At 33.7% G+C, this 16,386-nt stretch overlaps 1 protein-coding gene across 1 annotated transcript in view; it reads right to left on the minus strand.

Annotated features, from left to right (window-relative positions):
• Positions 1 to 5,686: 5,686 nt before the first annotated feature.
• The window catches only part of LOC101897706 (endocuticle structural glycoprotein SgAbd-5), an 86,655-nt gene continuing 75,955 nt past the window's right edge, over positions 5,687 to 16,386 (minus strand). The window contains exons 2-4 of the mRNA XM_059119585.1: positions 6,382 to 6,405; positions 6,119 to 6,243; positions 5,687 to 6,051 (exon numbers count right to left, since the gene is read on the minus strand). Of these exons, the coding sequence (XP_058975568.1) occupies positions 5,865 to 6,051; positions 6,119 to 6,243; positions 6,382 to 6,390 (321 nt within the window). The 5' untranslated portion in view covers positions 6,391 to 6,405 and the 3' untranslated portion in view covers positions 5,687 to 5,864. The remainder of the gene's footprint in view (positions 6,052 to 6,118; positions 6,244 to 6,381; positions 6,406 to 16,386) is intronic.

A 16,386-nucleotide genomic window follows, 5' to 3' on the forward strand; every position in this document is an offset into this window, starting at 1 on the left:
GACGACATGAACATGCAAAGGTAACTTTTGTCATAAGCCATTACAATATTCAAATGGGAAACTTAAAAAAAAAATTGGTGAATAATCATCAAAAAACCGATTATTGGGAGGTACCGTTATATGGGGCTATACGAAGAAGTGGACCTGCACAGACAATTTTCTGTTTTAGGCTGTAGTATCCATTACGAACTTCAAATACGAAAATTGAAACAATTCCGGTGAATAATATCGCTTAAATCATCAAAATGCCGAATATCGGGAGATACCGTTTTATAGGGGCTATAAGAGCACAAACAATCTTCAGTAATAGGCTGTAGCATCCATTACATACATCAAATACCAAAATTGAAACAAATCTGGTGAATAATGACGCTAAAATCATCAAAATACCGAATATAATAATCTGTAGCATCCATTACGAACATCAAATACCAAATTTGAAAGAATCCCGAGGAATATTGTCGCTGAAATCAATTAAATATCGAATATGGGCAGGCACCGTTATATGGGGGCTAATGTGGACCTACATAGCCCATTTTCAATACCAAAAGTCCTGCAGACATAATATATATTTGAGTACAATTTTATCAATCTACTTCAATTTGTTCGGAAGCTAGAGTGATTTCCACAGACGGATAGGCGGACGGACATCGCTAAATCAACATAGAATTTTATGTTGATCAAGAATATATATACTTTGTGGGGTCTAAAATGTATATTTCGAGGTGTTACAAACGGAATGACAAGCTTAATATACCCTCCATACTATGGTGGAGGGTATAAAAAGGGGTATGGGATTTTAGCATGTTAAAATACTCTACAAAATTATTTGTCATAAAATTCCATTATCGATTTTAGAACGTCAAGTCTAACCTGAACGCCATGAATTCATAAATAATAGAAACACGCTGTTTAGGGTTAAACAAGTACTTCATGGGAATTTATGCAAATATTCTCCGACAAAGCATCATTTTAAGAGGATGACGTCAAAGGCAAAAACATTTAACTTCAAATTTCACTAAGTCACCAATGAAAAATAGTCACTATATTTATTATATTGTAAGTTACGTAAATAAAGGGGCAAGTCCCCCTCTTCCTCACTTTTTGGAATTTTTTTTGATTTCGATTCGATTCAATTCCTTTGGAATTAATGCATGAAAGTAATATAAAATTTCACGTTATACAGAAAGTGACAAGAGAAGAAACATTCTACACAAAATTCCATTCTAAATATCAGAATAAATTCATATATTTCAAATGAAAATTAGGTGTTTAGTGATAAATGAACACGCTTCCATTCTAATTCAAAATCAACCAAAAAAAAAAGCAAAGAATAATTATAGCTCTCATAAAAGGGCGAAATAAGCACTCGATTTTATTCAAATGTCAAATATTTCAAATTTTCTATTGATTGGTGTGAAGATGAGAAATATCAACCCACTCCTTCTTGTATTTCACCCACACAAGTTTACAATTTTCTACGATTTTCTAAGTCAGCGGTACTTTTAAAACTTCGTAACCTGAGATCTGATGTGAATATAAAATACAACGGCTCATTCCTTCTGGTACCTACCCCACAAAAGGTTTAAATTTTGATTAATTATTAGCATTAACATGGAATTAAAGGTGAGATGATTGATATTTTTTCAGAGTTAGATGAAATGGAATACTTCATTCCACTATATCTGCCAACTCACAGAAATTTTTAAATTTTCTAAAAAAAATTACATTTTTCATGTAAAGGTAAATGAAGAAGTCGATATAGCTCAAATTTGGCACATTTATATTGGACTCAGATACGAAATAAATAACATTGGTCCACTCCCTTGGAACAACCATGAGAACTGTCTGAGCCACAATAGGGGTATTTATACCCTACAACACTATGTGTTGGGGGTATTATAAGTTTGATTGGGCCAAAAATTATGTAACACCTCGAAATATTGGTTTCCCACATAGGAAAGTATATATGGATCTTCCTAGCTCGCCGAGCTGAGTCGATCTAGCTATGTATGTCCGTCCGTCCGTCCGTCTGTCCGTCTGTCTGTCTGTCCATGTTAATTTGTAATCACTCTACAGGTCGCAATTATGGCTTCGATCTTCACGAAATTTAGAATGTAGGTGGGGCTTGGACCAGAATAGAACCCTATTGCTTTTGGAGATGATCGCCAAATGTTTAGGGGTTGAAATGGATCAAATACTGAAAAAATGTCGGATTTTGCAGTAGCTATACAGGTCGCAATTATAGACCAATCAACGCGAAATTTCGCATGTAGATAGAGTTTAGGGCGGGGAAGAAGCCTACTAATTTGGGTGGTCATCGGATAATATTTAGCGGGTAAAATATACCATATCTTTTGTGTTGAAAAAAATCAAAATTTTTCATTAAACCGTGATTATTTTAAATCCCGGCGAAATCACAAAGCCATCACAAGGTTACTTCTGACCTTTACATTGATGTTATTATCCAACAAATCGGATATATAGCAAAATATGTGCGATATATATGTCTATCAAAGGAGATATGCTTGAAAGATCTCTTATATGTAGAGAACGGCTGAACTGATTTCGACAATTCTCATTAATTCAGAATGGCCTCTTGGCAGGAAACAAAAAACGTCTAAAAAAATCGCATAAAATTATTTCTCTAAAGATGAAAACATTGATTTTGTAAAATTTTCTCATATTTTTGGCATATTTTCATTTTGAATTAAACAGTTGGTAATATTTCTACAGCTAACAAAACTAAGTAGTTAGGATATCAGGATATCATATACGGATCGCATTTATGGCCCGATCCTTACGAAATTTTGCATGGGGATAATATGAGGGTCAGAATAGAAGCCTACTATTTTTGAAGATGATCGCCATATATTTAGGGGTTGAAATGGACCAAACCACTGCAAAATTGTCAGCAGGTCATAATTATCGCCCTATCCTCACGCACATTTAAATGGGGGTTACCGGACATTGCAAAAGCCAAGCAGTTTTGGATGGCCATCCAAAAATATCCAATGTGCGAAATAGTTTGCCAACTTTTTTAGACAAAATACGAAAATGTCCATTCCAGTGACTCTTTGGAGAATTCTCAAATACAGGAAAGACGCACTTCTGACTATTTCGTTAATGCTGATTTCGTGGAAGAATATAGTCAAATGTCTGTATCTCATATAGATGCGTTTCAGTCAAAAACCAATAATAAATGTTAATCTTTTGCCACTTCTGAGAGATTATAGGTCTTTGGGAAATATTGGTTCCAGATCAAGGAAGACCATTTACGTGCAACATCTACCAATAAATTGGAAATGAGCAAATTAGAGAACGAAACCTGATGGTTTTCTTTTATTATTTGTGACAATATCTTGTGGAATTCTTTCGAGTATCTCGCCTTTATAAACTGTATCACTTATTATAGTGTTGTAGGGTATTCAACGGTTGGCCCCGCTCGACTGTAGCCTTTGCTTACTTGTTTTTGAATAGTTTTAAAAGCACTCTCTGAGCATAATCGTGCGATTAAAAAAATACTATTTTGCCAGCCTCAATTTTATACCCTGTCTGAGTCATTTCCGTGGAGTTTTATAGGTTTTCTATAGTTATTAGAGTTTTTTTGAATGACATTTTTGAAATAATTTGAAATATTTGCGTATTATGCAATTATTTATTATTCTTCTAAAATTCCTGTGGATTTAAAACAAATATAAATATTTTTAAATTATCAAAAAAAATATCTTTATTTTAATATTTTTAAAATCGTAGAGGATTTCTAAAAACTTGATTAAAAAAATTATATTTTCCAGTCAGAAAGAAATAATTGTAGGTTTTTATTTATTTATTTTTATATTTTTGTATTAATTTATTTATTAAAAATATGTTTAATGCACTGAATGGGTTATTACCTTGTATTTTTTGAAGATTTTTAAATCATTGACTGGACCATTATCGATATTGTGCCAATATTGTTGCTTTTGATTTCATTTCATTTTTTATACCCTTCAAAATACATAGTAAGGGGGACTATATTAAGTTCGTCATTCTGTTTATAACTAATCGAAATAATATTTTTAGACTTAACAGAATTTACATACTCTTGATCAGCGATTTACGATTTAGCCCTGTCCGTCCATCCGTCTGTTGTAATCCCGATAGAGTCAAAACGAGTTAAGATAGGATGATCAAATTTTTCACAGATCAGTCTTTTGTGTGCAAGCAGGTCAAGTACGAAGATGGACTATATCGGTCCACAATATTGTATAGCCCCAGGATAACGGTAACTCCCGATATTCGGTATTTCGAAGATGTTAGCCACACTTTTCAATAGAATTGTCTGAAATTCTATACATGGAGTTTTATGTGATTACTTAAACCCCTGGAAGAGAATTGTCTATATAGGTTAACCATATTGTATATGCCCCATGAAACGATACCTCCCAATATTCTGTATTTTTCGCCGCATTTTGTAATGGAATTGTCTGAAAATCCACACAAGGACTTCCTTTTCGCAGTTTACCTTCTGGAAAAGAATTGTATATATTGGTCCACGATATCTTATAGCCCCCATACAACGGTACCCCTCGATATTCGGTATTTTGATGATTTTAGAGACATTTTTTTACCCAAATTGTTTCGAATTTCGTATTCAAAGTTAGCAATAGGTACTACGGCCTATGACAAACAATTTTATATGCTGCACCACGCCATCGTATTGCCCCAAATCGTATTTTTAGAGGGTTTTTTTTTGGAATATTTTCAAGTTCCTTCAAAATGGTAGAGGGTATTAAAAATTCGGCCCGGCCCAACATAGCCCCTTCTTTCTTTTTTCTATTTATTTATTTATTATTATTTTTTTTTTTTTTTTTGAAGAACTGCCTGGGCTATTTTTACAGATTGTTTAAGACTTTTAAGGCCCTGCATGGTCAGTTTCGAGGAGTTTTCCAGATTTTTTATTTATATATTTATTTTTTTATTTATTTATTTATTTATTTATTTATTTTTTTTTTTTTTTTTTTTTTGATTTCACAATAATTACTCTTTAATTTTTTTTTATTTTATTTATTTATTATAACTATATATATTTTTTTTTTTTTTTTTTTTTTGAAAAAATATAAAATATTTTTGAAATCCCCATGCATTTAATCCATTGTTTGTATATTTATATTTTTTTTTAAGTTATTACAATTTGGTTGATTTTATAAAACGTATATTTTAAGCCTCTATCTGAGTCATAATCGTGGATCTTTTGAAATTGTTTTTTGGATCCAATTTATTTAACTTTTTTACAGAATTTTTAACATTTTTAAGATTCAGATTTTTTTCTATATTTTTTTATTTATTTTTTTATATTTTTTTTTATTTCACAATAGGAACTATTTAATATTTTTTATTTATTTATTTTTTTCGTGTAAAAAATATTAAATATTTTTCAAATTCTCATGCATTTTAGCCATTTTTTATATATTTTTTTTAATTATTAATATCTGGTAGATTTTATAAAAAGTATATTTTAAGGCTCTTTGTGAGCCATTATCGGAGATCTTTTGAGAATTTTTTTTGGGAGGCACTTTTTCTTGAGCTATAAACCTGACTTCTTTTTCCAAATAATTTTTTTTTGAAGAATTTTGAAACAATTATTACTTACCCTTCCTAATGTGGTTTTAGGTGCCACTCCAAATAAAAAACCAATCGTTTTTTTTTTCTTTTAACACTGACTGAACGCTTTTAATCCTCCCCCCAAGGAATAGACACACTATTCCTGGGTTAACAAACTTATCCGAAAATATTTACAAAAGAATGGCGATGGTAAATCAAAACAAAATAGAAAACATAATTTAAGAAAAAAACGGCTATCCATTTTTGGGGCGACAAACTTATTTTGGTATGTGGGCACCTTCGGGTTGGAAACCATTTTCATCGGCCACAAAGTTCACGGTATAGGTTTGGCCATCGGGAGCTACCCATGACACAGAGCCTTTCACCGACAACGATTCATTTTCGGTGCCGGCATTGATGACGGTACCCTCTTCGGTGCGGGTTGTGCCATCACTTAAGGTGTAACTGGGAATTAAGAGAGGGAGGGGAGTTATTTTATTTTCCATCAAATGGAGGTCAGTCTGTGGCTTACCTAAACTTGTAACCATCAATGCCAATGTTTTCATTGGTTAACTCAACAATTTCCACATCCTTGCCTCCTTGCGGTGCTGCCCAGGAGCAGGCCAAGACAATGCAGAAGATTCCAAAGACTAGCATCTACGAGGAACATACCGAAAAAATATTGAAAATAATATCCATTAGAATTTCAAGTTTCTTTTTTTTTTTTTTTTCTTCGACTGCAGTTGCCGTTTCACAAAAATTATAATCCTTTTACACAACCACCCGATTACGCACCAATTTCATGTTGATAATATTTTTGTTGCTTTGTTTTGCTTTGCTAAGTAGAGGAGGCTTAGTGGACTTGAAGGTTTAGTCACAAACTGTAGAATACTTTCAGAACTGCAGCTTAGATGCATTTTATACGATTAGAGCATCTTTGGTGGTTCTTCGAGAAAAAGATGCCACCGCCACCACCATCATCTGACAGCCGGCAGCATTGCATTGTCATAAATTCTAAGGTTTGTAATTCTTTGTAAAATTTGCAGAGACACACGGACAAACATGCATAACGACCAACACACGACATTTGTCCAGCACCAACAACGCCAATAATAATGTCAGACAACTTCTTTAGCATTTCGTCTAAGTTTAAATGCTAATCGTTTGGAAAATGGTGGGAAGGAGGACGAGAAGGGAGGGAGGTAGGCAAGCATGCATGCTACGCACACTGACTGCAGCAGCGGCGGGTGCATGGATGCAATTCAACAGCATCTATGCCTCTCTTCCTCTCATTCTCTGAAATGATGAGTAAATATTGTTAAATCCGTGAACAGACAGACAAACAAACGTCGCCCGGCGTCTTAGCGACAAGTTAAAACGTGTGCCAGTAATGCAACTAACATTTAAGAAAAATCAATGATGCCACCAATCATCCCATCCCAACGATTCTGTTGAGCCCCCATCACCAGCAACAACAACAACCACAACACACAGTCATACATGTATGCATGCAACTGACAACCAGGTATTACCACTCATACCAGTTAGCTGGTCAAACACTGATATGGACATTGAAGAACAGTTTGATGCTGATGCTGCTGCCGCTGCATGCATTTGAAGAAGAATATTATTTTCAAACTATGAACTTTTGATAAAAATGAAGAAAAAAAAGCTGGTCTTTACAGCATCGCTTCGTGCGTGGCGTCTGGATAATTTTATTCTTAACATTTTGAATTGGCCATTAGTCAGAATAGCAAAACCAAAAAAAAAAACTGGTATGCCTTGCAATGTCGTTGATTTTTTTCCATAACCCCTATTTGTACAATGTATGAGAATATGACCTCTTCAATGTGGTGGAAAAATAATTTTGGGAACGAAAATTTCTTAAAAAAATTATTTTTGAGAATTTGTCGAGGTTCTAAGGTGACTGTAAAAAAAAAATAAAATATCGCAGGCGCAAACTGGTATATTTTAAAAATATTTTTCAGAATCAATCCAATCAATCTGGAATTTTTTACAAATATTTGGCAGAATCTCCCCGAACCTTAGGAATTGTTTTTTATACCCTCAGCCATATGGCTACAGAGGGTATATATCATTTGATACGGCCAAAACGTGCCTAGTCGAAATAACGGTTTTAGACCCTAGGTCTCTTTGGACCAAATCCGTTTCAGAACATTTGGAGTCGATCTAGCGATGTCCGTCCGTCCGTCCGTCTGTCTGTCTGTCTGTCTGTCTGTCTGGCTGGCTGGTGCGCAAGATAACTCTCGAAGGGAGTATCCGATTTGGTCCAAATTAGCTACATCGTAATATTTTTGTCAAACTTAGATCGAGTTCGGAGATGGGCAATATCGGTCCACTCCTTCTTGTACCTCTCCCACAAAAGGTCGAAATGTTCAAAAAATATATTCTTTGCACAGAAAGAGAAAGGATAATCCGAATTTGCTCCAACTTTGCAAATCCTAATATTTGCGTCAGTGCTAGGTCAGGTGTGAAAATGGGCAATATCGGTCCACTCCGTCAAGTACCTCCCCCACAAATGGTCAAAATTTTGAATAATTACAACTCTCATAAAATGTTATGTAAGAGTCCGATTGTCTTCAAATTTCACACATCCCAATATTTATATTAACCCAAGGTCTGGTGTTAAGATGAACAATATCGGCCCACTCCTTCTGGTACCTCCCCCACAAAAGTTCGAAATTTTGAAAAAAAACATATTTTTTGCACAGAAAGAGAAAGGCTAATCCGAATTTGCTCCGACTTTGCGAATCCTAATATTTGCGACAGTGCTAGGACAGGTGTGAAAATGGACAATATAGGTCCATTCCCCACAAATGGTCAAAATTTTGAATAATTACAATCTCATTAAATGTGATGTAAAAGTCCGATTGTCTTCAAATTTCACACATCCTAATATTTGTATTAGCCCATGGTCTGGTGTGAAGGGGGAATACATCCGTCCACTCCTTCTGGTACCTCCTCACAAAATATTGAAATTTTGAGTACCCATGAAGCTCATAAATCGCCAAATTAACATCCGATTCCATTTAGACTTGGCACATCTGTCGAAATATTTATATCATATTTTGGGTCCGATAGGAAATGGGCAATATTGGCCCATTCCTTCGGGATCTGCTCCATAGAGGGTCAAACGTTTGAATAACCTTAACACTAGTCAAAATATATTTAGATAATCGAACATAGGCTGAGAGTATGTCTCTGGCGGCAATACCGACTGATACTTTTTAACTTTTTTTTTTTTTTTTTTTTTGGTATGAATTTTTCCATTTAAACGGGATTATAGCAAGTCAAAATATTCTACAAAATTATTTGTTATATATAGGTCTCAGAAAACGTCAAGAAAATATAAATCATAGCTACGAATACCTAGATATATTAAAAACACATTTAAGGGTTAAATCCGTGTTTATGTGAGTTTATGCAAAAATCGCCCACAAAGCATCTCTCTCGAAAAATGACGTCAAAGACCAACATATTTTACATCGATATTAGCATCAATGTTCCCAAAAAACCCTAAAATATTCCCTAATTTTTTGATATTATGTTGAAAGGAATATTAAGACCTGCTGAGTTTTAAAGGTTATTCATAATGGAGGAGATGCCAGAATTATTGGTCCGACAAATTCCATCTTCACACCAGAGCTACAGCTTTTAGAAATATCGTAATATGCGAAATTTCAAGACAACTGGACTCTTATTTCCCATTTTATAAGATTTATGATTTTTCAGAATTTTACAGTGGGCCGATACTGTCCATTTTTGCACCATACCTAGAGTTGGTACAAATATTAGGATTTGAAAAATTTTAACTAAATCGAAAGTTCCTTTCTCTCTCTACGAGGTAAATTATTTTCTGTGAAAATTTGACTTTTTGAGGGAAGGTACCTGAAGGAATGGGCCTATATTGCCCATATCCGAACCGATGTAAATTTGGCAATAATATTACGATGTACAAAGTTTGGATTAAATCGGATACCCCTGGGAGAGTTATCGTGCGCACCAGCCATTCAGATAGACGGACGAAGAACCCTAGATCGACTCTAAATGTCCTGAAAAGTATTTGGTCCAAAGAGACCTAGGGTCTACAACCGTTATTTCGATGAGGCACGTTTTGGCCGTATCAAATGATACATACCCTCTGTAGCCATATGGATGATGGTATAAAAAAACAAGTAAAACAATTTAAAAGTATCAGTTGCTTTAGCTGACAGATGTATACCCTCAGCTAATGTTCGATTATTTAAATATATTTTGACTTCTGTTATGATTACTCAAATTGTTGACCCTCTATGGAGTAGGTTCCGATCTTATGTTATTGGAAATATTGAGATGTACCAAGTCTTATATGGAATCGGATGTTAATTTCGCTTTTTATGAGTTTCATGGATATTCAACAATTTGAGCCTTTGTGTGGGAGGTACCAGAAGGTGTGGACCTATGTATCCCAACTTCACAACAGATCTTTTATTAGTAGAGATAATGGGATGTGCGATATATAAAGAGAACCTGATCCTTATTTCGGATTTTATAAATGTTTTGGTTATACAAAACTTTGACCATTTTTGGGGAGGTACCAACATGATCTCTACCGTTTTTATAACATATCCTGTGTTGATAGAAATATTTAGATGTGCCAAATCTAAATGGAGTCTTATGTTAATTTCGCGTTTTATGAGCTTAATGGATATTTAAAATTTCGACCTTTTGTAGGGGAGGCACCAGAAGGAGTGGGCCGATATTGCCCATCTCCGAACTCGACCGAAGTTTGACAAAAATATTACGATGTACCAAGTTTGGACCAAATCGGATACTCCCGTCGAGGGACCTTTTGACCGTAGCAAATGATATATACCCTCTCTAGCCATATGACTGAGGGTATACAAAACATCTAAGAAGGAACTTGAAAATGTTCAAACAAAAAAAAATCCGTTATACGGGGGCTATACGAAGTAGTAATCCTGCGTTAGTAATTGTCATAGGCTGTAGTACCCATTAAGAATTGTATATACAAAAATTTGAAACCTCTCCTGTAAAAAATGTCGCTAATATCAACCAAATGCGAATAAAGGGAGGTGCCATATATGCGGGCTATGTGAAGACGTGGACCTATATACGAAATTTCAAAAAATTTCGTTAAAAAATTTCGCTAAAATAATCAAAATACCTAATATCGGGGGTACAGCTATATGGGGGCTATATGACAATTATCTTCCAGGGGTAAAGTATTCAGATGGAACTCCTTGTGTGGATTTTCAGACAATTCCATTGAAAATTTGAAAAAAAATCATAAAAATACCGAATATCGAGATTTAGCGTTATATGGGGGCTATGCGATATAGGCAATTCTCTTCCAAGGGTTAAAATACTCAGAAAGAACTCCTTGTGTGGATTGTTAGAAAAATCCCTTGAAAAATGTGTCTACAATCATCAAAATACCGAATATCGGGAGGCACCTTTATATGGGGGATATACGATATCGTGAACCCATATGTACAATTCCCCTCCAGAGGGGTAAAGTATTCAGCGGAAATACCTTATGTGGATTTTCAGACAATTCCATTGATAAAGGCGACTAAATCATCAAAATACCGAATATCGGGGGTTCCATAATATGGGGGCTTTATGATAACGTGGACCTATTTCCTTCCACTTTGTTAGATCTAAAATTATTATTTCGATGAGTTACAAACGGAATGGCGAACTTAATATATCCCTCATAATAGATATAATGGAGGGTATAAAAAAACTACCAGTTGGAAACTATTAGAGCCTTGAACGCGGAATTAAATAAATTTTTTTGGGTCTATCAGATTCCTAAATGTGAATTTTTGAGAACCTATCAAAGCCTTGAATATAAATTTTTAAAAATATATTATTAGAATATTAGAATATTAATTAGAATATTTTTTGAAATACTTAGAGAGTCTTGTGCGATGATTTAAAAAATTCTTTAGGTCTATCACACAAGGATTTTTTTTAAATTTTCAAACGTGAATTGTTAAGATACGACATTTTTTAGAAAGGTATTTGAGAAAAAATGTTTTTTTTTTTTTAAATATCAGAACCATAAAAGTGGATTTTAATTATTATTTTTTTTTTTTTTTTTTATTTTTTAAAGTTTTTGGATTTCTAACACAGCTTTAAAAATAGATTTCTTTTAATTCGTTGAGAATCTTTCTGAATCTTAAATATGGGTCTCAAAGAATATTTGTTGGAAATGTGTACTGTAATTGTACAAAAAGTACTGAATGGTACTATATTTGGTATTGGGTGATAGGATAGAGGTGGAATTTCGAAATTTGATATTTAATTACTGATAATATCTGTGTTTGAGATCTGGCGGTGGTTTGGAAATGCGTCCAATATTTGTACGAAAAGTACTAAATTTGGTATTGGGTAAAGGACTAGAGCTGGAATCCTCAAATTTGATATAGATGTCACTGTTGGTATCCGCAATCTTTAATTGGTATCTAGTGTTGCGATGTGGAGGTTGTTTTGAAAATGGGTACTATAATAGTTCGAAAAGTACTGAATGGTACAAAATTGGGATTGGCTGAAGGAATAGGGCTGGAATAACGAAATTTTATAAACATGTCATTGTTAATGTCTGCCTAAGTGGTACTATACTGGGTACTGGGTGATGTGATAGAGTTGGAATGCCGAACTTAATATTGAGGTCTGTTTTGGGTTCTGGGATTGAGATGTAGACGTGGTTTTGGAAATGTGTACTATAATTGTCCAAAAATTACAAAATGGTACTAAATTTGTTATTGGTTGAAGGAATAAGACTGGAATCCTTAAATTTGACACTGAGGCCTTCGATGATATCTTGAATTGAGATTTGGAGGTGGTTTTGGAAATGTTATATTTTTACTAAAAATACTAAATGCTACTAATTTTAGTATTGAGTGAATGTTTAGAGGTGGAATCCTGATATTTGATAGAGATAGAGGTAGTTTTGAAAATGCATACTAAAGTAGTTCAAACGGCACTAAATGAAGGGATAGATCTAGAATCTCGTAATTTTGTATTGAGGTCTCAGATGGTATATGGGCTTGAGATATGGAGGTGTTTTGGAAACGTCCACTAAAATTTTGCAAAAAGTACAAAATCGTACTAAATTTGACATTGGATGAAGAAATGGAGTTAGTCTAAAGCTGAAGAGGAAGAGGTTTTGGAAATGTGTACTCTAGTTCTACGAAAAGTACTAAATGGTACTAAATTCGGTATTGAGTAAAGGAATATAGCTGGAATCCCGAAATTTAATATTGAGGGCTCTGTAGGTATCTGGTGGTGGTTTTAAAAATGCGTGCTATGATGTAGCGTGCTTGCTATTTTAAAATAAAGCCAGTAAAGAAAGTCTTAAAGTCAGGCGGGGCCGACTGTATGATACCCTACACCACTTTGCTAATTTAGTGGAACTTCGCATAACAATTAAAAGTTTTTATGGGAGAATTTAATCATACACGCTATGATTATAATTATAATTTAAAGTTCAAAGGACAAACTATGCCGAAGCATTTGTATCTTTTAAATTCGGACTTGTATTGCCCATTTGGTGCACAATTAATTTGAAATCGGATAAAAGTATATATGGGAGCTATATCCAAATCGGAACCGATCTCGATAAAGTTTGGTAAAGATATTTCTGAGCTACATTTGATATATTTCCCTGAATATCGTTGTTACGGAGTGCATATTACGGTTGTGGGTAACAAATATAACAAATCGGATGAACAGTATATATGGGAGCTACAGCTATATCTGAACCGATCTTCACCAAATTTGACATACTAGCTTCTATACTCAATTCGGTCGTAAGTGCCAAATTCCATCCCATTTGGGCAAATATTAGACGTTTGGTGCACAATAGAAAGTAAATCGGACGAAGTTATATATGGGAGCTATATCCAAATCTGAACCGATCTTTGTGAACCGAAATTTGTGGAACCATCTGTAGTGGAGGATTTTATACATTTTTTTAAATAGTATCTGAAGTAGGTGTTTTTATAAGAATATTTTCCCGTTGAATATCCGTGGTGGACATTTTTTTTTTTTGAATATTCATGAATGGTAATTTTTCTTAGGAATAATTTTTATTGTTTCACGGTGTAATAATCCAGACATTATACCCTCCATGAAATAAAGCGGCACTCACCATTTATAATGCAAATAACATTTAATCTGAATTCAATTATTGCCTCTAATTATAGAAATTACCCACACAATGTTTTTTTTTATTTCAAAAATATTCCCCAAAGCAGGTGTCGTTAAATATATTTTTGCAAAAAAAAAAAAAAGAATTTACAATCAAATTGTCCCTGCAATAAACCTTCAAAAGAATTAAACAATTTCTGGTTATAATCTGGGCAACATTCAAGCTGTGAATTTACGTGTTTTTTTTTTTCCTGAAATAGGAAAGAGTTCACAATTTGTGGTGTTTGTTTTAAGCGTGTATCTGTTTGAAACAATACGGTTGAGCAGAAAACATGTTTTTAAAAAAAATTCTGGTATCAAAGTTTTTTTTTTTTGTGGCGTGAATAATATCGTCTTCAATAAACTTGCAAGGCAAAAATCATTTTTGCTCTGTTACCACGTCCATGCAAGCCCATAGTGGCTAACTGGACAAACTGCAGCTGAAAGTGGCGCTGATAGCTGGCTGGTTATGGGTGATGCTGGGTTTTTTTCTTTAACTTGGAATGTCGGTTATGAGTGTCACGAAAACCAGTTAAACTTTGCGATTGCATATTTATTATCAGCAGAGGCATCAGCAGAAGCAACACCATCATAGCCAGAGCTATTATTTCGTTGGTGAAGAGGTCTAAGTACTGCAACTGTCGTCAATGGCTTGACAATTGAATCGTACTTCTTTAATTTATTGCCTCCCTCATCCCATCCCATTGCTTTTAATAACCCATGCCCATCAATGCGCTACAGGGTATTCCTTTATTTGGTCATTAGTTTGTATCAGTTAGGAGGAATCCATAGAGATTCATTGTTCCATTCATGGACACCAAAATATTTCTTTAATTTTGGAAATGGGAAATAGTTAGGGGGGGATTTATATTCAGAGAATGTGGCATAATTTATTTTTCTTTCAAAAAAACATAAAAAATATTTTCTATTTTTCCCGCAACCCAACATTTCTAAGAAAGTTGGGGCTCTAAAAGATAATTTGTGGCGTTTTGGCCAATATCGTTTTGAAAAGAGTTTTTCATTTCTTCAATAATTCTGGATCTTTTTTAAATACAACTTTTGAAATATTTCAATACTCGATTTTTAAATATTTTTTTCAAATTCGTGGACATTTTAAAATCGTTTTTTTTTTAATTCTAGTGGATATTTAAATATATCTTTCAATATTCTGGCAATACTCAAGGATTTAAAAAAAATCAATGCTTGTAGATTTTATATTTTTTTTCAATACTCGTGGATTTTATATATTTTTTTCAATACTCGAGGACTTTATACTTTTTTTCAATGCTCGTAGATTTTATATTTTTCAATACTCGTGGATTTTATTTTTTAAATATTCGTGGATTTTATTTTTTAAATATTCGTGGATTTTACAATTTTTTTCAATACCCTTGGATTTTAAAATTTCTTTGCACTGCTCGTGGATTTTATATATTTTTTTCAATACTCGTGGATTTTATTTTTTTAAATATTCGTGGATTTTAAAATTTTTTTATTCTAAGGGTCTTTGAAAAAATGTTTTTAAAAATCCCCGCATGATGCCTATGATAGTCCTTTAAAAATCCATATTTGGTGGCTCTAATGTCCTTCAAAAAAATATTCTTAAAAATTCGCGTTTAGTAGTTCTAAGGGTCTTTAAAAAATTCTTTTAAAAATCCTAGAATGGAGGCTCTGATTGTAATTTAAACATCGACGTTTGGTAGCTCTAGATTTCCGAAAAAAATATTCTTCAAAATCCACGTTTTGTGACCCTAATGGACCTTTAGAAACCAAAGTTTGGTAGCTCTAATAGTCCTTAAAAAATTCTTAAAAATCCACTTTTAGTGACAATAGTGGATATTTTCTAATGGTCCTTGAGGAATATTCTTAAAAATCCACGTTTTGTGAAACTAATGGTCTTTGTGAAATTATTCTTAAAAATCCAGGTTTAGCGACTCTAATTGACTCTAATCCTGGTTTGTTGGTTTTAATGGTCCTTGAAAAAATATTCTTAAAAATCATTTTTGGTGGCTCAATGATGCTTGAAAAAATATTCTTAAAAATCCGCGTTTGTTGGATTTTATGGTCCCTAAAAATAGGCGTTTGTTGGTTTTTATGGTCCTTAAAAGTATCCTTAAAAATACAAGATCGGTAGCTCTAATGGTCCTTGAAAAAATATTCTTAAAAATCCACGTTTTGTAGATCTAACGACTCTTGAAAAAATATTCTTAAAAGTACGGGTTTAGTCAACCTAATGTATCTCTTCAATCCTCATTTGCTGGCTCTAATGATCCTTAAAAAAATATTCCTAAAAATCTCAATTTTTGAGCACTCTGTGATGTAGGGTATTCCCCCTGTCGATTATGCCTTTGCTTCTAACACCTATTTCTCTAAATCCGCCTTTAGTTTTGCCATAGCTTTCAGCTAAATGTAAAAGTGCATGATGCTGCAATGCGTAAACTTTTTGCTGGTCCGCTCGCTCTGGCGTGTGGCTAATTTTGATTTGTTTACATTTGATCATTGCTGTCAGAGTGACAACGGTGATGATGATGTAGATGATGATGATTATGACGTTGGTCATCATTTGCTTAATGGTTAATT

This window comes from Musca domestica, unplaced genomic scaffold (assembly GCF_030504385.1).
Source record: "Musca domestica strain aabys unplaced genomic scaffold, Musca_domestica.polishedcontigs.V.1.1 15, whole genome shotgun sequence".
NCBI classification, from domain to species: Eukaryota; Metazoa; Arthropoda; class Insecta; order Diptera; family Muscidae; genus Musca; species Musca domestica.